The sequence below is a fragment of the Somniosus microcephalus genome, chromosome 14 (assembly GCF_052327205.1).
Source record: "Somniosus microcephalus isolate GS21.2 chromosome 14, FLI_Smic_1.0, whole genome shotgun sequence".
NCBI lineage: Eukaryota > Metazoa > Chordata > Chondrichthyes > Squaliformes > Somniosidae > Somniosus > Somniosus microcephalus.
Window position 1 is genome coordinate 99,305,873 of NC_141000.1, and position 24,477 is coordinate 99,330,349.

The 24,477-nt window shown below is 46.1% G+C and overlaps 2 protein-coding genes across 3 annotated transcripts in view; one reads left to right on the top strand and one right to left on the bottom strand.

The window, feature by feature from the left end:
• epha3 (eph receptor A3) overlaps positions 1 to 24,477 on the top strand; it is a 268,070-nt gene that overhangs the window by 26,421 nt on the left and 217,172 nt on the right. The gene's annotated exons all lie outside the window — the stretch shown is intronic.
• LOC147107757 (uncharacterized) overlaps positions 1 to 24,477 on the bottom strand; it is a 35,161-nt gene that overhangs the window by 3,800 nt on the left and 6,884 nt on the right. The window contains exon 2 of the mRNA XM_086007373.1: positions 7,340 to 11,110. Within this exon, the coding sequence (XP_085863499.1) occupies positions 7,340 to 8,510 (1,171 nt within the window). The 5' untranslated portion in view covers positions 8,511 to 11,110. The remainder of the gene's footprint in view (positions 1 to 7,339; positions 11,111 to 24,477) is intronic.

A 24,477-nucleotide genomic window follows, 5' to 3' on the forward strand; every position in this document is an offset into this window, starting at 1 on the left:
AGGGGTCCTTACAATGTAATCATTTTCTGCTAACATTTTTAGTGAAATATAATAATATGTGGGGAAGACCTAATGGTGAATTCAGAGTGGTCCTGTCAAAATGAGGTGTGGGGAAAGACGATTGCTGCAAACTCTCAGACAGTCAGAAATAATTGTTAATAGTCCGCCGATCGTTCTTGCATCTGAAAGAAAAAAGTGCCTTTAGGGTCAGTTTTTATCTATGGCAGAAGGTGGTAACTCCAGCTGACAGGTGATGTACCGGTGATGGAATAAGATGGATGACATCAGCTTTTCTCTCCTTCTTTGTAGAATCCTGCTGTACTTTGCTTCACAACCCTGTCAGCTCCTGACCAAACCCGTTCTATCTACGCCTGATAGCCTTGAAACTAGAACCCTCGTCAATCTACTTGGGCATCTCCTATAATAGTGGTCAGAGTAGTTGCCTTCTTCCGCCTCTGAGACCTGAGTTCAAATCCATCAGATAGATAGGATGAAATTCTTTTCTCTAACGAAGGCTAAATGTCCTCGGCAAAATTAAAGTCTCAATTCAGTTCCCAGGGGGGATGAGTTCACAGTACAAAACTGCCCATAATTTGGAAATAATTGGACAATCTTACTCAAAAGCACAGTAGGATTGCTGCTCTGGGGATTGGAACTGTTACACTGTTGTAATAGGGAGTGTTCTTCTGAGCTAAGAGTTAAAGAATGCTGTTAGAGCACTCTAGGGGGATTTCCAAATTGTATTAACCTCATGCTATACCTGTTTGGGAATGCTTTATGGAGACGGTGGATTAAGCAAGGAAAAGTGTTTACTTCTCAGCAATGTCAAATTGAAATTAATTAAAAAGACAGAAGCAGGAAACTATAGGCCAGTTAGCCTAAGATCTGTCATTGGGAAAATGCTGGAATCCATTATTAAGGAAGTAACAGCAGGACATTCAGAAAATCATAATACAATCAAGCAGAGTCAACATGGTTTTATGAAAGGGAAATCATGCTTGACAAATTTACTACAGTTCTTTGAGGATGTAACGAGCAGGGTGGATAAAGGGGAACCAGTAGATGTAGTGTATTTGGATTTCCAGAAGGCATTTGATAAGGTGCCGCATCAAAGGTTACTGCACAAGATCAGAGCTCACGGTGTTGGGGGTAATATATTAGACTGGATAGAGGATTGGCTAACTGACAGAAAATAGAGAGTCGGAATAAATGGGTCATTTTCAGGTTGGCAAACTGTAACTAGTAGGGTGCCACAGGGATCAGTGCTAGGGCCTCAACTATTTACAATCTATATTCATGACTTGGATGAAGGGACCGAGTGTACTGTTGCCAAATTTGCTGATGATACAAAGATAGGTGGGAAAGCAAGTTGTGAGGAGTAAGGAGTCTGCAGGGATATAGATAGGTTAAGTGAGTGGGCAAAAATTTGTCAGATGGAGTATAATGTGAGAAAATGTGAGGTTATCCACTTTGGTAGGAAAAATAAAAAAGCAAAATATTATTTAAATGGAGAGAGACTACAGAATCCTGCGGCACAGATGGATCTGGGTGTCCTCGTACATGAAACACAAAAAATTAGCATGCAGGTACAGCAAGTAATTAGGAAGGCAAATGGAATATTGGCCTTTATTGCAAAGGGCATGGAGTATAAAAGTAGGGAAGTCTTGCTACAACTGTATAAAAGTAGGGAAGTCTTGCTACAACTGTACAGGGAGTTGGTGACACCACACCTGGAATACTGCGTACAGTTTTGGTCACCTTATTTAAGGAGGGATATATTTGCATTGGAGGCAGTTCAGAGAAGGTTCACTAGGTTGATTTCTGAGATGAAGGGGTTGTCTTATGAGGAAAGATTGAGCAGGTTGGGCCTATACTCATTGGAGTTTAGAAGAATGAGAGGTGATCTTATTGAAACATAAGATTCTGTGGGGGCTTGACAGGGTAGATGCAGAGAGGATGTTTCCCCTCATGGGGGAATCTAGAACTAGGGGGCATAGTTTCAGAATAAGGGGTCACCCATTTAAAACGGGGATGAGGAGGACTTTCTTCTCTCAGAGGGTCATGAATCTTTGGAATTCTCTACCCAGAGAGCTGTGGAGGCTGAGTCAGTGAATATATTCAAGGTGGAGACAGACAGATTTTTGAAAAACAGGGGAATCAAGGGTTATGGGAAGCGGGCAGGAAAGTGGAGTTGAGGCCAAGATCAGATCAACCATGATCCTATTGAATGGCAGAGCAAGCTCGAGGGGCCGAATGGCCTACTCCTGCTCCTATTTCTTATGTTCTTATATTCTTAAGTATTGGGACCTGCAATTCTCTGCACAGCAAACACTTCATATTGGTCAGGGTCAAGGGAGAGATGCTGAGCAGATGCTAGGTGACGTAAGAAAACTACTAGGCACTTGGTCTAAGCGTTAAACAAAGCTTTAATCAACTGTTTTACAACATGGAGGTCTAGTTGTGTCCTTCACTAGTTCCTGTTAAGAATGTCCTGCACAAGCTGGGCCCATGCCCAAGTATTTATACTCTCCCTGGACAGCGCCACCCGTAGGCCGCTCAGTATTATTTCATAAGTCTTTCTTTCATGAATGACTGATTCATGTCACTAGGTACTTCACCAGAAGATAAAACATGAGGAGGGATAGTCATCCCAGGCTGCTTACGAACTCCTCCTGGAGGCTAGTATTATAGAGCAGTATTGGCAGAGATTTGGGAACAGGTCACCTAGCCGCCAGCTTAGACTTAGAATGCCTGGGCAATCTAAAGAAAGGAGACAAGAAGATGTTTCCATTTATTCTAGCTCTTCGTGCTCCCTGTCAGAGACACACAGCAAATCCTATCACACAAATTATATATTGCCAGTGCACACTGGGTTATTGATATCCCGTGCTCATTAGAAGGAATTGTTGAGTTAGGCACTGATTCATTCCCCATACATTTTACACACTTGCCTAATCGAAGTAGTTGAATACAAGGAAAGCACAACAACAGACGTTTACTCCACTGTGAAAGCTTTAGGAGACTTTCAGCACCCAGAGAGTTGCCAATTAAAGAGACATATCTATTATAAGCAAGGACATTAGAACTAAATCAGACACTGAGGCGTGATTTCAGCAAGCCATAGTGATGGGGTCCATTGCAGTTATAGAGCATACGCATAGCATTGTCTCATTGGATCAGATAAGTTTTAGTTCCGAGCTCTAAGCACTCATTAAACCTCCCCTTCAAGTGTACTGGAATTGTGTCAGTCAGAATAATTGCCGGTTCTCTTCAAGAAAATGGGCCATTTTCCTCAACAAATCATTTTGCTGACTAATGGAAAGCTCACTCATTTTCAACTCAAACTGGAATACTGGGTGACACACATTACCTTTAGTGGAATTACTATTCAGCGTGACATTTATCTCTCCAACGCAGTGCTGTTTCGCATTATTTTTTTAAAAAAAAGCTGCAGTGTCTCAAAAGCAAACTAAGAATGAGTAGGATCCGTATAACTAAATGGAATAAGAACTGAGGGAGAATTCACTGGAAAGTGACAGTTTGATTCAGGAATATCGCCTATGAGTCAAAAGATTGTGGCCTCTAGTTCACCTGCAGGACTTGAGCATGTCATCCAGGCCCTGTGGTACAGAAGGGGGAGCGAAGGCCTCAGGTTTGGGAGGCCTCAACTCTCCTTGTGGGGCTCAGACGAGCACTCCTGATCCTCTGTGTTGAGTCTGTGTGTCCCAGTTATGTTTAGGATCAATCACTGACACAGACAACAAGAATAACTTTTAACAGGTCTTTACTATTCGGAGGTCAGGGCTGAACTGCCCAGCAAATCCTTACACAACACTTATATACTGGTGTGGTCACCACCGGTATTACAGTATACAGCAGCCAAGAGAAAGTAGTACATCTTTTAAAGTAGTTCTCTTAAGGTGGAACAGGTTACATACACCACAATCCTCCCTTTTTAGCTTAACAGTTATATCCCCATTTAACATAACATAATAACATATATACAACTTCATGCAAAACAGTTCAAAGATTCAGTCTCTGAGGAGGCCTCCTGATTCGAGTTGGATAACACCTTTCAGGGGTCTCTGATTCTCATTGTTGGGGTGACTCATCTAGTTGGTCTCTTATGGATTGGACATCATCATCAGGTACATTCACTTCTGAGGTAGATGCTTCAGGTTCACTAACTTCTTCCACGGTTGTCTCTGCTGTAACCATGGGTTCGACCCTTGTTCTCGATTCTACCAGTTGGTCAGCATGACGCCATATTACATTTTCACCAACATCTACCGTGTACATCAGGGGTCCTTGTCTGGCCCGAATTGTTCCAGATTGCCATTTCTCGTTTTTATAATCCCGGGCTAACACTGGTTGTCCTATTTCGAAACTCCGAGTGGTCTTGTTATTTATATGCTGGAACTGTTTGTTTTCAACTTCCCTCTGCACATTTGGTTTTAACAAGTCCAACCTGGACCGCAACTTCCTGTTATAGAACATCATGGCAGGACTTTGGTTTGTCACTGCATGGGTGGCGTTTTGATATGCCAGTAGGAATTTGTCCACCTTGTGTTGTAGTGGAATCTGATCTTCGCTCATGGCCTTTATCGCTTTTTTGAATGTTTGTACAAATCTCTCGGCCAACCCGTTTGTAGCCGGATGATATGGGGCAGAGGTATAATGTTTCACCCCATTCTTCTTCATGAATCTCTGGAATTCTTCTGACACGAACTGCGGTCCGTTGTCTGAATATATTTGTTCTGGCAATCCATTTCTTGCAAATATCGTTCTTAACAACGCGATCGTCTTTTCTGAGGTAGTGGTAGTCATCTTAATCACTTCTGGCCATTTAGAATGTGCGTCCACCGCAATTAAAAACATGGAGTCCATGAAAGGACCAGCAAAGTCAATATGTACACGTTGCCATGGGGTTGAAGGCCATTCCCATGGATGCAGCGGTGCAATCGGAGGTGCATTTTGCACTTTTTGGCACCCTGAGCAGCTTTTCGTCAGCTCCTCTATCTGTTGGTCGATACCCGGCCACCACAGTCTGTCTGTGTGCTCCTGAAGTCTGCTACTCTCCTCTCTGTTTACTACATTTCGGGACGGTTATCTGGACCAATATGTCGAGGAGCCGACTCGAGATCAGGCCATTTTAGACTGGGTATTGTGCAATGAGAAGGGACTTATCAGCAATCTTCTTGTACGAGGCCCCTTGGGTCAGAGCGATCATAATATGATCGAGCTCTCAGTCGAGATGGAGAGTGAGGGAATTATAGACCAGTAAGCCTTACATCGGTTGTGGGCAAAATGCTAGAGTCCATTATTAAGGATAAAATAGCGGAGCACTTGACAAATGGGGAAAGGATCGGACAGAGTCAACATGGATTTACAAAGGGTAAATCGTGTTTGACTAATCTGCTGGAATTTTTTGAGGAAGTAACTGGTAAAATAGATGGGGGAGAGCCAGTGGATGTGGTGTACCTTGACTTCCAGAAAGCCTTCGATAAGGTTCCACACAAAAGATTATCATGCAAAATTAAGGCTCATGGGATTGGGGGCAAAGTATTAACGTGGATAGAGAACTGGCTGGCGGATAGAAAACAGAGAGTTGGAATAAACGGCTCGTTTTCGGAGTGGCAGGCAGTGACCAGCGGGGTGCCGCAAGGATCTGTCCTGGGACCCCAGCTGTTCACAATATATATAAATGATCTGGATCAGGGAATTGGATGCAATATTTCCAAATTCGCTGACGACACTAAACTAGGAGGAGGGGTGGGCTCTGATGAGGATGTCAGGAGGCTACAGTGCGATTTGGACAGGTTGGGGGAATGGGCGGATACGTGGCAGATGCACTATAATGTGGATAAATGCGAGGTTATCCACTTTGGGGGTAAAAACAGGAGGGTAGATTATTATCTAAATGGCAATAGATTGGGAGATGGGGAAGTGCAGAGGGACCTGGGTGTTCTTGTGCACCAGTCACTGAAGGAGAGCATGCAGGTGCAACAGGCGATTAAGAAGGCAAATGGTATGTTGGCCTTCATATCAAGGGGGTTCGAGTATAGGAATAGGGATACCTTACTACAGCTGTACAAGGTGCTGGTGAGACCGCATCTGGAGTATTGTGTACAGTTTTGGTCGCCCCATCTGCGGAAGGATGTTCTTGCCATGGAAAGAGTGCAACGGCGATTCACCAGGCTGATACCTGGAATGGCGGGAATGACCTACGAAGAGAGATTAAATAGTTTGGGCTTGTACTCACTGGAGTTTAGAAGATTGAGAGGGGATCTCATCGAAACATATAAAATTATGGCAGGCCTGGACAGGCTGAATTCAGAGAGAATGTTTCCAATGGCCGGGGAGCACAGAACCAGGGGCCACAGTCTAAAAATAGCGGGCAAATCATTTAAAACAGAGATGAGGAAGAATTTCTTCACTCAAAGAGTGGTGAGCCTGTGGAATTCCCTGCCACAGAGGGCTGTGAAGGCTAATTCAATAAATATTTTCAAGAGAGAATTGGATATATTTCTGAAGGCTAAGGGGATTAAGGGTTACGGAGAAAAGGCGGGGACGGGGTACTGAACTGGTAAGATCAGCTATGATCTCAGACGAAGATCAGCCATGATCTCATTGAATGGCGGAGCAGGCTCGAAGGGCCGAATGGCCTACTCCTGTTCCTATCTCTATGTTTCTATGTTTCTATCATCTCCTGTAACCAGAATATCATCCAGGTAACATTGTGTACCTGGAATTCCCTGTAATACCTGCTCCATGGCCCTCTGCCAAATTGCCGGAGCCGATGCCACTCCAAAAACCAGTCTACTATACCGGTACAAGCCTCTATGCGTGTTGATCGTGAGATACTGGCGTGACTCTTCCTCAACTTCCATCTGTAAGTACGCCTGCGCCAGGTCTATCTTGGTGAAGTGTTTCCCGCCAGACAACGAAGCGAAGATATCCTCAATCCGCGGAAGCGGATACTGCACCGTGTGAAGCACCGGATTAACAGTGATTTTGAAATCTCCACAGATGCGAACCTTCCCCGGTTCCCCCGGCTTGTTGCTCGATGAACGCTTCATGACGGGGACAATGGGCGTGGCCCACTCACTCCAGTCTACCTTAGACAGTACTCCTGAACGTTCTAGCCCTTCCAGCTCAGCTTCCACAGCAGGTCGTATTGCATAAGGTACCGGTCTGGCTTTGAAAAATTTCGGGTTTGCATGTTCTTCAACCTTGATGTTTGCCGTAATTCCTCTCAGTGTTCCCAGTCCCTGTTGGAACACCTCTTTAGCATCGTCCAATATTCTGGACAATCGTTTAGGTTTGACATCTTTTGTACCGGAATCTACCGTTAGTGCTTTTAAGGAATGCCAGTCCATATTCATTTTCCTAATCCACTCCCGTCCCAGTAGTGGTGGACCTCCCTCAGGTAGCACATATAAGTCCATTCCTCGGCTTTCTTTGCCCTTGTGGACCACCTTTACCTCTATCTTCCCGATGGGGTATACTCTTTGCCCCGTGTATGTTTTCAATACAATCTCCGTATCCCGTAGGGGAATATGTGGGAATAACCTTTTGTACTCTTTCTTATTCATGACCATCAATGCCGATCCAGTGTCCAATTCCATCTTCACTTGGACTCCTGCTATCTGAAGTGTGACCCAAATTGTTTGGAGGTCTGCTTCCTTACCAACATTGTGTACTCTTAGACTACCCAGTTCATTACTGCTGGAGTCTGAATCTGACTTCTGTTCGTTCGAACTGTTCTCTGTCACCTTGTGTACCTTTCTGTACTTTTCCTGCGGTGACATTTTGTTGCTGGTCTTCTTTCGTGACCGGCATACTTTAGCTATGTGACCAAGCCTGCCACATTTTCTGCATTCCTGATTTTTGAACCAGCACTGGTTCTGATCGTGCGTTGTCTTTCCACAACGATAACATTTTACTGTACTCAAGACCATTTGATTGGTGCTGAGTTCCGGTGACCGTAGCTGCATTTCCGCCGTGCCTCTCGCTGTGGCTTCGTGCGATGCTGCAATAGTGACAGCTTTATCAAGCGTAAGCTTATTCTCCTCAAGCAGTCGCTTTTGTGTTCCTTCTTTTAACAATCCACACACAAATTTATCTCTCAGCGCATCTGCTAGTCCTGTTCCAAACTGACAGTACTTTGCTAGCTTACGCAGTTCAATTAAAAATTCAGCGTTGCTTTTGTCTTTCAGCTGCGTTCTTCTGTAAAATTTAAATCGTTCCGCTATCATCAGCGGTGTGGGGTTTAAATGATCTTTCAGGACAGTAACAATATTCGTGAAAGTCTGATCCGCCGGTTTATTTGGTGATAGAAGGTGCTTCAATAGCCCGCATGTTTTCGCACCCATTGAGCTTAATAAGGTTAGTGCTTTCTCATCATTTGGTACCTTATTTGCTTTACAATACACTTCCATGCATTCTACATACGTGGTCCAATCTTCGATATCGCTATCAAAGGTATTAATGCTCCCATGTTTAGGCATCCTTGCAATTTAAAAATTTTTTTTTTTTCTTTTTCTCAAAATGGCGGCTTCCCGCGCTTGTCTTCTTCCCCCGCCTACTAAAATGGCGGCTTCCCGCGCTTGGCGGTCTTTCCCGCGCTCGTCTTCTTCCCCCGCCGACTACAATGGCGGATTCCCGCGTTTGCCTTCTTCCCCCGCTGGCTGCAATGGCGATTGCCTTGCTGCTGCCGTTCTCGCCTCCCCAGCGGTTCTCACTGCCTGTCGCTGATGGAGGGCTTCGTGGTCAGAATTCTTTTTCTTTTTAAACCCGGGTTCTCGATGCCTCCCGTGTGATGGTGCTCAGCAGGATGATGAGGGCGGATGCCTCTTCTCGACGCCCGTTCTGAGGACGAAGCTGCCTTGGATGTAAAACTGCCGCAGGGTAAGATCGGACTCGTCGCCACTGTTGAGTCTGTGTGTCCCAGTTATGTTTAGGATCAATCACTGACACAGACAACAAGAATAACTTTTAACAGGTCTTTACTATTCGGAGGTCAGGGCTGAACTGCCCAGCAAATCCTTACACAACACTTATATACCGGTGTGGTCACCACCGGTATTACAGTATACAGCAGCCAAGAGAAAGTAGTACATCTCTTAAAGTAGTTCTCTTAAGGTGGAACAGGTTACATACACCACACTCTGGGCCCCTCAAAGAATGCAAAGAAACTGACCTTGAATGGCCTCTTCTGTTTCTGATCTTTTTCCAACCTGATTTTACCTGGGGGGGGGAAAGCTGCAGACTTCACAGCCGCTCAGTTCACAGTTAAGCCAGCGGTCGGGGCTCGATGATGTCAACACTGATCCACCCTTCAGAAAAAGTATTTTGCAAAAACTCTGGGATTCTGTGGCTTTAAATACACAGGCCAGTTCTTTGAAACGTCTCAAGGACACCTAACCCCTGCTGATGCTGCTTTTTTATTGGATTTCAGGGTACCAACTTCCATGAATTGGGTCACTGCATTTATGCTGCTAATTACAGCTAAAACTGTGTCCCGGGGTCTGCTGTCAGGTTAAGGGAACCAGATTTTGCAGTGTAAATGCGAGGAGCTGGCTTATAGGCTCTGGACTCCCAGAATCTAAATTAAAACAGCATTAATGTAAAAGCAGCTTAAAGTGACTGAAGTAGCAGGAGAACACTCAAAGCTCACTCAGAACACATTCATCTCTAACCATGTCCCTGCGACACACGAGCAAAAACTCAGCGAAATTTTATGGATGCTTTTAAACTATTAGCGTAACAATAGAGACAGACGAGCAAATGTTGCATTGACTTTATTAGGTTTTGCTGCTGTCTTGCAGGGATAATGCGCTGAGTAAATGGCCCAATCATTTTATTGTGTGCTGAAATTATGGGAATTCTTACGATTCGTTGAAGAGACACCTAAGTTGTGATGGTGAATAAACTGAGGGACTTACAGCTTTGAAGCTGTCACTTTGGTCATTTTGAGGTGATTTTCAGAGGTCGCAATGATCTGTGAAGTCCCTAACTTTATTGTCTTCTTTATATTGCAGAGCCAATTGTACCAGTAGTGCCACTGGGAAAACGAGGGGGGGGAGAACACTGGGGGGAGGAGAAGGCGACAAAATTCTGAATTGTAAACAGCACTGTCACTTTAATTGCACTCCCACGCTTATGCGCAGCCTGCGTCAGTCAGGAGGTTGGGCTGTTCCAGTTCACAGGCTGCCAATGCCTTTCTGCAGTCCCTGTACAGGAGGCCTGATTACAACAGGTTTACACTGCAACCTTTGTCACCCCATCCCCAAGCTGGCACCCTCTGCTCTGTGAGATGCTGCATCTAACGGTCTCCTCACAAAGATAGATAAACTTGTCACAACGTCATGGGACTTGAACCCAGGACTTTCTTGTTAAAAATGTTATATGGGATGGCAATTGCTGATCATAAACTCCCCTGACCGCCCCCCCCCCTTTAATTTGGGACATGTGTGCAGAAAATGCTTAGCAAGCAGTGAGCACAAAATGAAGCTCACTCTGCCCAGATCCAGGGCCCTGCTGTTCCTGCATTCTGCTCGGAGCTTGACTTGTGTACACAGATGATGGAAAGCTCCCGCTTCTGATTTTTTTTTTTGTCACTGCCCTCATTTACATGCCAGTAGCTCGCCACATAATACGACGTTGTTATGTTCAAAAACCGTGATGTTTAGTAACAGCTTGTCAGGTCAGGTCAGGAGGGTACGCCGGGAAAGGCGGGCAGGTGGCGGCCAACTGGTTTGAGAAGTGTGCGCGCAGTTTAACCTCGCTCAGCTGCTCAGTGCCACTCAGTCAAAGCCCCCTGACAAAAGCGGCACATGTGTGCGCCGAGGCTCATTATCTCAGTGGACAAAAAGTAACCCCTTTATCACAATAATAATTACAACTCTTTTTCTCTGGGGTTAACCCTGTCCAAAGAAACGTTTGATTAAGATTACCAGTAATTGTCGAGTCAGACAGAAGGGTTGGTGCAAACTGCACAAGGTGCTCACCGGGTGGTTCAGTTCTGCAGTCCTGTTCGTTGCTGGTCCTTTATGGAGACTTCATTGCTATAGCAACCATTTCCAAAATGCTAAAATGTTCTGTTTCTCTAATGGGGAAGGTGTGTAGCAGACAGAGACCAAAAGATTAGAGAAAATATTAAAATAACCCCCCTCCCTCCACAAAAATAGTGTTTTACACTGCTTATAAATCTCCTGAACTATTTAAGGACTTTAGTAACAGAAGTAAAAACAGAGCCAGTTCACAAATTTTCAATTTAACTCCAGAATATTTAAATTTAAAAACTTTTAGGTTGAGGCTTATGTCCTGAACTCGTCGGGAATTAATGTCCCTGTAAATTCCATGGCAATGCGTGCATTGTTTGATACTGCTCTTAGTGCCCACTGCAAAAAGCACGATATCCGCTGCCAGGTGAGCTTTTCAATATGGCTTTCATTCTTTTCTTGTGCTTGAATTTTAAGTAAAATATAATTGTTGCAGCAGAAAAGATGTGCAATAAATGATATGATTGTGTCTTCCCGTACACGTACACACTGGGCCTTTAAGCAATGTTTTTTGGTGTTGCTATTTTTGTAGTTCTGGCTTACAGTGTTAGTTAAAGAAGATCATATTTACATAACTTATACAACAAGCAGTGGGGAGGGGGTGCACTTTTAAAATTAGAGTGATTTTTTTCTAGTGTTTCTTAAGGGTTGAAAGGATCCGGTAAAATTCTGGTAAGACACTCCAGTAGGTCTGTAAATGAAGGACTGGCCAAGACACAGTTGGAACTACAAACTTCTAAAACTTAGATCAAAAGCTCACAGTAAACCCATTCAAAAATAAGCACACTGCCAAAATTTTCCCAGCAACAGATCCAGTAATAACTTACCCCAGAAGTCTGTAGTGAGGTTTGAACAGCATTGTTGGGGCCAGCCTGATTGTTCTGAGGATTGAGCCTGCTCTGAACCTCCCTTATATGGCAATAACACATCTTTGATATACAGAGTTAGTGGTGTCATCACCTTTTTGCCAAGTCCAATAATTGGCAGTGGGAAGCTTGAGGTCTGATGTTTGCTTTGCCGATGCTGAAATGAACATGGTTAATTTTGAACTATAAGGCTGCCACATAGAAGTGGGAAAAGTAGACTTATATTTTGAGAATTCAATTTTTGGTGTCTGGTGTATTCCAGTGTTCAAATGGCTCGACTATACCAATGCTTGCCTGGCCATCCTCTCAACTCCTATCCTCCATAAACTTGGCTGCCTGTATCCTAACTCGTAACGAGTAACCATCATCCCTGTGCTCGCTGACCTACATTGGCTCTCAGTCCACCAATGCCCCGATATTAAAATTCTCATCCTCGTGTTCCAATCCCTCCATGCCCTTGTCTCTCCCTATCTCTGTAACCATCTCCAGCCATAAAACTTTCCAAGAGCTCTGCATTCCTCCAATTCTGGCCTATGCCCATCCTCCACTTCTTCACCCCACCACTGGGGGCCGTGACTTCAGCTGTCTAGGCCCTAAGCTCTGGAATTCCCTCCCTAAACCTCTCCACTTCTCTCTCTTCCTTTAAGACGCTCCTTAAAACCTACCTCTTTGACCAAGCTTGTTCTAATGCCCCCTTCTTTGGCTCAGTGCCAATTATTGGTTGATTACACATCTGTGAAGCACCTTGAGATGTTTTGCTATGTTAATGGTGCTATATAAATAAAAGTTGCTGTTGGTGTATGTTTTAGAAGTTTATGAACAGTTTGGTTCAAAAGTGGATAGGTGATGTCCTAAATGTTATCCCTGTACCCCCAAAGCAGCCAAAAAGCAATTATGAATCCCATTTAAAGGTTGGAAGTGCAGGAAAATTATGCATCAAGTAGTGTTGTCACTGAGAATAAATTCCACCATCATTTCTGTGAGATTTTGATCATGAGATTCTAATGCGACCAATAAAATAAACACCTTGCCATTTTCACATTAAGATTTGGAAACCTTTCTTCAACTGTTAAGTGGCATTTATTCAATAACCATTTCTTCAGGTGCAGATGAACCCATACGCTTGAATTACACTATCAATTATACTTGAGAAAATAGTTTCATCTTATCTATCTATCTGCTCTTTCAGGAGGTTTGCTGTGAAGCATCCAACTAGATATTTACAAAAAGATTCCTTTTCCTGTAACCTACATCAAATTTGCTTTTTCAGGCCCACGAAAATCAAGTCAATGCTGTACTTTTTAAAAAAAAAAAGCTTTTGCCATTGTTGGAATATCATCTTTGTGCCAGCTGGGAAAATAATGGGCCCAGAACTAGGCAAATTATTCAAAGAATGCTGTTTTTCTTTCCTATATTTTTATAGAATAGTGAATGGGACATGTTTCCACTTTTCTGCCCACGGTGCTTGCTCAGTGACAAGCTTGGTATCCATATATGCCAACCCACACACACCTACTCCTCTCTGCAACCTCATTGTGTTGAAATCAAGAGATTGCAATGTCTCCTATTCCAATTCATTCTTTCCCAGATTCTCAAAACTATAGGGGGGTAAAATTTGGTTGCTTTGCGCCTCCCGTTAGTGCCCTAAGAGGGCGCTAATGGGGCACAAAGCAACTAGCACCCGGGCGAGGTGCCACCAACGCCTCCCGCAAAATTCAGTGGGAGGTTAGAGGCGGCGGTAACCGTTAGCACCCCGCGGTGCTGCGCCACCGACGATTACGTCATCGCTGTGCGCAGCGCCCCGGCTCTGATCTTCGGTAGCGCCCCTGACTTACCGCTGGACACTACCTGCGGCTGGGGCGGCGCTAATTAAAGGCGAGATGCCGGGCGGCCATTTTTGTTGCTGGCTGCCTGCCGGCACCTGCCCCTATTGCCGCTCCCGGCCTCCTCTGCAGCCCTCCCCCACCCCCCCGTGGAGTGCCGGCTGCACTCTGTGAGCCCGGCATTTCTCTTGAGTGCCGGGTTCTTTTGCCGACACTCTGATCCCTGCTGGCCCAGCTGGGCCCCAGGTAATGCTGCGATAGGCCCCTCCTCTTTAAGAAGGGGAGGAAGGCCTGCAGTATCGTGGCACGTAGCGGCATGATATTCCCTCGCAGCGCCCCAAGAGGGAGGCGGGGCGCTTCTAGTAGCGCCCTGCTTCCCTCTTGGGGCGCTACCGATGAATTGCAGCCACGGGGGCGCTAAACTTTTCGGGGCACAATTTTTCCCCCTAGAAGTCCTTACCTCCCTCACTCTTCCCTTGATTGTATAATCTGTAGAACCCAGGCTTGGAATTATCTAACAACTGCTTCTAAATTTCTCCCTTCCTTCTTTCCCCCTATTTTTTTCCAACTTGGTGATGTCCTGCACTATGGGCCCCAGCCCTTCTTCTAGGTTTCTTGCTAAAAGAAAATTGACCACTTCCAAGGTTCCTTCTACTCTGCCCAAGCAACTTATATATTAATGTATTAACGTATCCTAACTCACACCAAGTCCCGTTCACCCATCACCCTGTGCTCACTGACCTACATTGGCTCCCACTCCACCAACACCTCAATTTTAAAATTCTCATCCTTGCGTTAAAATCCATGGCCTCGCCCCTCCGTATCTGTGTAACCTCCTCCAGCCCTACAACTCTCCAAGAACTCTGCGTTCCTTCAATTCTGCCCTCTAGTATATGCCCCACTTCAATCGCCCCATCATTGGTGGCCGTGCCTTCAGCCATCCAAGCACTAAGCTCTGGGATTCCCCCCCCAAATCTCTTTGCCGCTCCATAGCTCGCTCCTCCTTTAAGGCGCTCCTTAAAACCTACCTCTTTGACCAAGCATTTGGCCACCTGTCCTAATGACTCCTTCTTTGGCTTGGTGTCTGATTATGCTCCCGTGAGGCGCCTTGAAATGTTTTACTACGTTAAAAGTGCTATATAAATGCAAGTTGTTGTTAATCAAAAAGAATCCAATGTGTCATTCAATTTCTCACACCAATATCCTCAGTATTCTGAGTGAGTACAGCAATCCAGTGCCAAACAGTGTTGAGTTTGAGCAGGTTTGCGCTGTCTTAGGACCCTACAAGCCAACAGAGAGAGGCAGTCTGGGCCAGACTTCAATCTAGTTCTCCGAGGTGAGATGGCTGTTTTCTTACACACTGTGTCACCAAGTCTTCTGGAATAGCATTTAAAAGAATTTAAAAAAAACAATCTTGTGTGGCTGTGGAGGCCAAGTCACTTCTAGACACAAAAGGCATAAAGGGGTATGGGGAGAGAGCGGGAATATGGTATTGAGATAGAGGATCAGCCATGATCATATTGAATGGCGGAGCAGGCTCGAAGGGCCGAATGGCCTACTCCTGCTCCTATTTTTCTATGTTTCTCTCTTTGTTCTTACCCTATTTACAATTCTCAACAGTATTATAGTATTGGATGTCATTCTTATGGAAATTAAAGAGGTGCTGTGATCAGGGTTTGCAAGCCAGAAATTCCTGATCTAATTCTGTTGTCTGCACAATATCTGTTGTGCAGCAGTTTCAAATAACTAAAGCCAATAACCCTAGTTTTGTGCTAATGAAATTGTCTTATTAAAAGGTGTTTTATAGACTCACAGTTCAGTACCATGTAGGATAGTAAAGTCAGTACTTATAGCAGCAGGGCCTGTTATGAGGTGTCATAATTGCTCACCTCACTCTTCTTGGTAGGTCAGGAATGCTCCTTTTAAGGACTGAAGAAACAAGTGACATAATAAAACTCACTACGCACTTGGTTTGAGCATAAAGCAAGGCTTTAATCAACTTGTTTCAGAACATGGAGGTCTAGTTGTACTTCACTAGTTCCTGTCTTACAAAATGTCCTGGGAAAGCTGGGCCCACGCCCGAGTATTTATACTCCTTGGACGGCGCCACCAGCTGGCCATCCAGTGTTATTTCACGAGTAGTTTCTTTATGACGATGAGATTTTTATATAACAATATAAGTGTATGTTCTGTTGAATCCCAGTAAAGTTGAATGCTCTGGGTGCTAACAACTCAAAGTTTCTTAAAATGCAAAAAAAAGAAAGAACTTGCATTTATATAGCACCTTTCATGACCTCAGGAGGTCACAAAGCCACTTTACAACCAATGAAGTACTGTTGAAGTGATATCTTTTACATCCACCTGAGGGGGGGCCTTGGTTTAATGCCGCATCTGAAAGATGACACCTCCAACAGTGCAGCACTCCTTCAGTCCTGCACTGCAGTGCCAGTCTAGATTATGTGCTCAACTCACTGGAGTGGGACTATGAACCCACAGCCTTCTGACTCAGAGGTGGGAGTGCTACCAACTGAACCACAGCTGACACAAGTCTGCAAAGCAATGAAGTTTGTAAAAAATGAAGAAAAAATTGCATGTGACAACACCATGTGTGCACAGGGAACCCCTTCACTTGATTTATTTGCTAATTTTTCAGATTCACAGCAGAGAGAGCCAAGTCCAAAGTACATAGGCCTCATGAAAAACCACTTGAAAAGCAGTTAGAAAGGAAATGAGAGGGCAGAAGATGAACAGGGAGATCAACTGGTGGCAGATTTTATTAATTTCCAGCTGTAAGCTTGCTTGTAGTGCCTATCAGTATTTATAGCAGCAGGCCCTTCAAGGAAGTACAGCCTTAGAAAAGCTAGCAAAAAGAAAACCTACTAAAGAGAAGCTTTTGATCAATTGATCGGATTTTGTTTATCTTGTCATTATATTTTATGTTATCCTGTCGTATTGTGAGTATCCTGATAGGTTTTAGTTCTCCTGAGTGGTGTCACTTTTCCTGACGGAGATCTTGGATATCCTGGTGGGTTTTTGGATGTTCTGGTGGATTTTGACATAACCTGATGCTTCTAAACTCATACGGCCCAGAGTGTTACCAGGGCTACAAGGGTTAGATAGTGAGGAGAGGTTACATAAACTAGGCTTGTATTCCCCAAAATGGAAAAGGTTAAGGGGTGATTTGATTGATGTTTTTAGCATTTGAAAGGAATTGATAGGGTAGAAGAGAGACATTTTTTCTGCTGGTGGGGCAGTGTAGGATAGGGGGACATAACCTTAAAACAGAGCCAGGTTATTCAGGAGAGATGTTAGGAAACACTTCTTCAGGTAAAGGGTGCGAGAAGTGTGGAATTCTCTCCCACAAAAAGCAGTGGCTGCCCGCTCAATTAATAATTTTAAATCTGCGATCGATGGATTTTTGCTGGACAAGGGTATAAAAGGATACGGAGCCAAGGCAGGTGGACGGGGTTAAGATACCGATCGGCCCTGATCTCACTGAATGCAGAACAGCTCGAGGTGCTGAATGGATAGGCTCGAGGGGCTGAATGGCCTACTGCTGTTCCTGTGTTTCAGTAGTCCCCTTTGTGGTGTGCTCGAAGAAGCTGATGTGAGCCCTGGGATCCATTCAGGTCAGGGATTCTGAGGGGGCCATGCAGCAAGGAAAGGCAATCTTGAGAAGTTAAGTCCTACCTTGTTTTGCAGCCTCCCCATAGATCTTTGGGCCTTGAAGCTGTCTGGCTGCTGCTCCACAGCAATAGGTACTGGGTATTGCACCTGTGTTCCCGCCCCGAGCGCTGGCCTGTGCTTGTGCGGGGGTGTAGCAGGATCATGTAAACAATTCCGCCCCGTCCACAAGATTCGGGTGCTTTGAGGCCTAGGCAGATACAACGCTCTTTGGGCTGGGATTTTCATTGAGGAGTCGGGTAGGAGGCGGGACTACAACTTTCGGGGTTGTAGTCCCGCCTCCATCGAGTTCGAGCCAACCCACGCAATTTAGACTTGATTGACCTTGTTGAGCCCGCCCAGTGGGCTCAGCAGGCTAATTAAGGGCCACACGGCAACAGGTGACGTCACAGATTGATATTTCATCTGTCAAGACCTTTTGACAGATGAAATATCAGCATTTCACAGCTGTTTGAAGCTGTTAAACACTGACAATCTGTACTCCAGGTTAATTCCTTCCTCTCAGGATGATTTATAGATCTCCCCGGAACAGAAAGTAGAATGCTGCAATTTTTGACAGCTCGCAGCCATTCTGCTTTCTGTGCTGGTGAGATGAGGGACTCCCGAGACCTGAAGGAAGGAAGACTGTAAAGGTAAGTAAAGGTTAGTAGAACTTCTTTAAACACTTTACACACACCAAACACACTTACCTTTGCACTCATGCACCCATCACTCACCTGAACACCTGAACATCTTGATTCCTCCGCCTCCTCTAACTTGGCGTGGTTTGGAGCCGTCGGGAATCCCACACTTCAACATTAAAAATAGGGATTAGGCTAAAGGCTGCCTGTTAACTACCTACTTGGCACTAATCCCCTTCCCGCCTCGGGGAGGCGGGTCCCAGTGCGGGTCGGGTACCCGCCTCCTTTGAAACTGGCATGGAGGCGGGTTGGGTGCAGGATGGGGTCGGGACCCCTGATTTCGGGATTTTAACCCCCCACATGCCTCCAATCCTGCCTCCACGGCCCAATGAAAATCCTGCCCTTTAAGTCTGCTGTGCCTGTATCGTGCCTGGGCAAAGGAGGGGAAGGAAGAATATTGGGGCCACAATGTTTAGTGAGCCCCCATTGGCCACTATAAATACGGTATCGAGTGACTATGAAATCAAATAAAATACAAAAACACAGTTAACTGACTTATTGAAATATAAAAAAGAATTTCCCCAGTATCATGTCATGAGGAACAAAAGCTATTGAGACTCAATCTATTGGCTTTTAATTGACAGTCTGGGAGGTATCCTCATCCATATAATACCATCAGGCACTCATTAAGGATTCTGGGCTAGAAATTTGGCTCCGCATCGCCCGATTTTTCGATGCTACGGGTGCCGGTTTGTGTCAAAAATGGCGTCTTCGCCACGCACGCACACTTCTGGTGTGTGCCGTGCCAGATGCCATCTTGGTGAGGGCGGTAAGGCGGGCATTAGGAGCGTGCACCTGAAGTATGTAAAGTAGGCAGATCGTGACGTGCAACACTAATTTGATGTCAGCGCTGCCATTTTTGCCTTCAATGCTGGAGCTAATAACCTGTCTTAACCTCGCATAGCTGAACATGCGTTCAGCAGCAGCAAGGACCTCCCACCAACTCTATTTAAAGGGATCTGCAACCATTCTAAGGTTAGTTGCTGATTCATTTCTACTGGTTCTGTGTAGGTTTGTGGAAGTGTTCTAGAGCTGGTTAAAGTTGGTGAGGTGACAAGGAGTGGTGCTGCAAGTGGAGAAGGCCTTGGTTCTGGCATCAAGGGTTCTGGTCAGACCACTTGCTCCCAGTCTTGGGTGCTCCAGTTGTCATCCCCCTTGGCCAGCAGCATAACAGGGAGATGGTGCAGAGGCAGCGAAGAAGAGGACAAGCTGCTCACAGAGGGAGGAGGAGGAAGGGGAAAAGGGCTCTAGGCAGGAGGCCTTGCCCACCTAGGGTCTTCCGAGAGCAATTCTCTCACCTCAGCCTGAGCCAGGAGCAGTGTGTGAGGCATCTGCACTTTCAAAGGAGGTGCTCACAAAACTTTGCCACCTCTTGCAACCAGACCTGCAGCCTCACTCCAGGGCAAGGACAGCACTGCCAGTGGCTGTGAAGGTGACCGTGGCCCTGAATTTCCTCACACTGGGATCCTTCCAGGCTAAAGCAGGTAACATCTGCAACATCTCGCAGTTCACCGTCCACTGCTGCACAAGAGAGGTGACAGATGCTCTTTATGCCAGGAGAGGGGACTTCGTTGTCCTCTCTCAAGGTGTCCTCGTACAGGAAACTCACAGAGTTAGCATGCAGGTACAGCAAGCAATTAGGAAGGCAAATGGCATGCTGGCTTTTATTGCAAGGGGATTGGAGTACAAGAGTAAAAAGTCTTACTACACTTGTGCTTTGCTACTGCTTTGGTGAGACCACACCTGGACAGTTTTGGTCTCCTTATCTGAAGAAGGATATACTTGCCTTAGAGGCAGTGCAACGAAGGTTCACTAGATTGATTCCTGGATGAGAGGGTTGTCCTATGAGGAGAGATTGAGTAGATTAGGCCTATTCCCTCTGGAGTTTAGAAGAGTGAGAGGTGATATCATTGAAACATATAAGATTCTGAGGAGGTAGACAGGGTAGATGCTGAGAGGTTGTTTCCCCTGGCTGGAGTGTCTAGAACTAGGGAGCATAGTCTCAGGATAAGGCATAGGCCATTTAAGACCGAGATGAGGGTTTTGAATCTTTGGAATTCTCTGCCCCAGAGGGCTGTGAATGCTGAGTCTTTGAGTATATTCAAGGCTGAGATAGATAGAGTTTTGGACTCTAGGGGAATCAATGGATATGGGGATCGGGTGGGAAAGTGGAATTGAGGTCAAAGATCAGCCATGATCTTATTGAATGGCAGAGCAGGCTCGAGGGACCATATGGCCTACTCCTGCTCCTATTTCTTTTATGTTCTTATGTTCTCTGACCAGAGAGAAGCAGGTGGAGCGTGCATGTGGCTTTGCCAGTATAGCGGGCTTCCCCATGGTGCAGGGCGCCATCAACTGCACGCACGTGGTTTTGCGGCCGCCAAATCTAAATGCTGAGATGTACCGCAACGGCAAAGGTTACCACTCTCTGAATGTGCAGTTGGTGTGCGACCACGCTCAGCACATCATGATGATGAATCCCCCGGCATCCTAGCAGCAATCATGATGCTTTTATTCTGCGCCAGTCCGCTGTTTCCCTCAGTCTATGAGCCATCACACCAAACCAGAGGGTGGCTACTAGATGACGAGGGCTAGCCGCTGACCACCTGGCTCATGACTCCGCTCTGCAACCCAAGCACATGTGGGCAGCCTACGTACAACAAGAGCCATGCTGCCACACAGGATCCGATACAGCAGACCATTGGCATCCTTAAACAATGCTTTTGCTGCCTGGACCGCTCGGGAGGAGCCCTGCAGTATTCACCAGAGCGTGTCTCAGGATTCCTCGTGGTCTGCTGCATGCTCCACAACCTTGCCATCATGATGCCTCAACTCTTACCACCAGGCATACTTTGACCAGCGGAGGAGGAGGAGGAGGAAATGGAAGAGGAGGAGGAGGAGGCAACCCAGACAGCCCTTTTCTGCCCGGGCTGTCTGTGATTGATTCATCTGACTGCGGTACCAGGGAACACAACCCCAATTCCCCATTCAATAATAGCCCCACACCTTACCTTCCCTCTGTTACTGTCCATCACAGCTTTCTCTTGGCCACGATGCTGAAATAAAAACCACCACAAAAGAAACATAAAATCCAACTTTATACATCAATTCATCTAATTACATAACAAAGCCAACTAATCACCCTTTTGCATTCCCTTCGTGCCTGTCTTCAGCGTGCCTTTGCCTGTCCTAGTGCTCCTATGAAGTGCTACCCCAGTGGCTGCAGCATGGCTGGTGGGAGGCTGCAGATGGCCTTGCAGGACGACCTCAAGCATCTCTGGACCTAGAAGGCCCGGCTGCGGACTGCACCACCTCGGCATGGCGGCAGCAGTCTGGGCTGTCTGGCTGACAGGCAACAGCAAGGGCACTGGTGTAGTTCCAGTGGTGGGAGGACAAATGCTGTCATCCTGAGAGAGGATACAGGGTCGTGCTCCATGGAGCCACTGCCATTCCTGTGGGACAGCGCCTCAGCATTCCTAGTAATCTGATTGCTGGACAGCTGTGACACCCTGCAAGCCTCTTTCCACACTGATAAATGCAGCCACAATGGCAGCAGTCTGAGCTTGCATGAGAACAGTCTGAGCTTGCATGGCAGCAAGGTGAGCCTGCATGAGAGCAGTCCGAGCTTGCGTGACAGAAGTCTGAGCCTCCACTGCAGCGCTCAGATGTTGGGTGGCTTCTTCTTGTGCTGCAATGGAAGCTGAGACATCGGCCATCAGACCCTGCATCATGGTTGGATCCACAAGTGCACTAATGGAGTTGGCCATCACGTCCATGCTTGAACTCATGGGCTCCAAGCTCTGTGTGTAGCCCTGTGCAAGGTTGGTGCCGGACTCCTCCATTCTCCTTGACATTGCACCCAGGCCTCCTGGCAAGCCTGCCAATGCACCAAGCATTTTGTTGTGCATACCCATCAGCATTCTTCTGTAGGCCACCCTATTGAATTCCTCATCTGAGTCCTCTGCAGCAGAACTCGTGTGCGACCTCGCTCTCGGGGGAGCTGGCACCTGCGCTACCCTTTCCCCCTGCCCTGGCTGCAGCCCACTCGTGCCCGGTGACTCACCACATGCAGATCCCGCCTCTAAGCTACCCTCTAAGGTCCGCGCAGTGCCGGTATCTGAGCTGGTGGCTGTGACTGTCAGATCAAGTGACGGTGTTTTTCCTTCATCATCAATCTCCTCTCCCTCTTCTTCTTGCACCACTGGCTGGGCAGGTTGGATTTCTTGGGTCTCTGAAATGAGAAAGGCACAAGGGTAGGGTTGTGATGAGGGGAGGCGGAGAAAGCAAGAGGTGCATGCTTACACCATGCGCAGTTTGTAAATCAGAAGAGATTTTGGGATGGGGGGCAAGTGGGATGTGAGGAGGAGGATTACGTACGAGGATACCGGCATCTTGTATTCTTTCAGCCCCGCCGCTGGCTATGGGCTCAGCGATGCCCCTCCCAAGAATGGCCAGCACCGTCTCCTTCATGGGGATCATGTTATGCAGGCACGCCTGACCCCGCCAGTTAGGTCCTGCTGCCTCCGGTTGTGAGCCACCTTGTCCTGCAAGAGAAAGCGAACAGCATGGTCCAATGTGTTTGGGTGATATGCCTGTCATGGTTGAATAGCTGACAGTGCGTGTAAGCTGTGAGACGTGGGTGTGAGACTTGCAGCAATGGTAAGTGTGTGAGGATGAGGTGAAGCTATGAATGTGAGGTATGAGTCGTGTTTGGTAGAGATTGTTGGTAGGTAAGTGATGGGGGTGTGGTGCATTGAACAGTGTGTGAGGCTGGTGATGCAGATGGTGGGATATGGCATTTAAAGATGAATTCACTGAGCTTGACCACTTGTGTGAAGTAATTCAACTTCTTCCTGCAGCATTCAGGTCCTCGGGGCTAAACTGCTGGCATTCACCACAGCGACTATCTGCTCCCATTGGACTTTAGACTGATTCCTGGAGGGCCTCCTGGTCTTGCGGTGCAGGATACTGAAAGTCTGCATGCTGCTGTCAGCGCTTTGAACGGGCGCGGGGTGACCACGCATCATAATCCCCACGCCCGTTTTTGGGAGCTAACAAATATCTAGGCCTCTTTCCCTTCGATGCTATTTTTAAAGATTGTTGGGGAATTTTGGAGACTGCTTTATTATTTCTGACCCTGTAAAATTACCTCCCAGGGATTTCTGGAACGAAGTCTGAAGAATCCTGTGTGGTTTGGTGTTTTCCTGTCCTGTAGTCAAGCGTGGGAAACAAACTTGTGTCAATACGAGAATCCTCATGTTAGTGGGAATGCTTAGCTGCCACCACGTAAATTTACATTACAAATCAAGTTCATTCTGTAAGGTGTATATTGTAAATATTGGTAGGCTGTATTTTCATTTGTATAAAAAAGAGCAATTATATTTGTGTTGTGTTACATTGGATGTTGTACACTCAAGAAGCTCGACACCATCCAGGATAAAGCAGCCCGCTTGATCGGCACCTTAAACATTCCCTCCCTCCACCACCGGCCTACCATGGCTGCAGTGTGTACCATCTACAAGATGCCCTGCAGCAACTCACCAAGGCTTCTTCGACAGCACCTCCCAAACCCGCGACCTCTACCACCTAGAAAGACAAGAGCAGCAGGCGCATGGGAACACCATCACCTGCAAGTTCCCCTCCAAGTCACACACCATCCTGACTAGGACATATATCGGCCGTTCCTTCATCATTGCTGAGTCAAAATCCTGGAACTCCCTCCCTGACAGCACTGTGAGAGTACCTTCACCACGGGGAATGTACAGTTCAGGAAGGCGGCTCACCACCACCTTCTCAAGGGCAATTAGGGATGGGCAATAAATGCTGGCCTTGCCAGCGATGCCCACATCTCAGGAACAAATTTTTAAAAATCTCAGACTGATGAGAAACCTGATACATTTTTGTATCTAGGCAGCTGAACGCTGCAGGAATTGTTTGTCCCTGCTCTGCTTACTGTACTATTTTTAACAGCAATTAATGGCACCATTCCATGAAGCTTCAGATTATGTTATCATATCAGCAATTGAGAAGTTTATGGGTTGAAATTTGTAGTCTAAGGCCAGCTTGTTGTTAAACTGATGGCTTAATGAGTTTCTCGTGGTTAAGCTAATTATGTCGGAATCTGTTACACTTGGGATGGAAGAACCTAGTTTAAATCAACAATAAAATTTAAGATTTTGTTTCAATTGTCTATGAATGTCCTTTTTATTTCTATTAACCCAACACCTCACAAGGGTATGATATACAGAGGGAGCAGTGGGGAGTTGGGGGTTAGGAGTTAGAAGTTGTGGCAGAGCTCATTAAAAAGAACCATTGTGCAGATCCTACATCTGTGCTTAGGGTGGCACTTCTGGAAAAT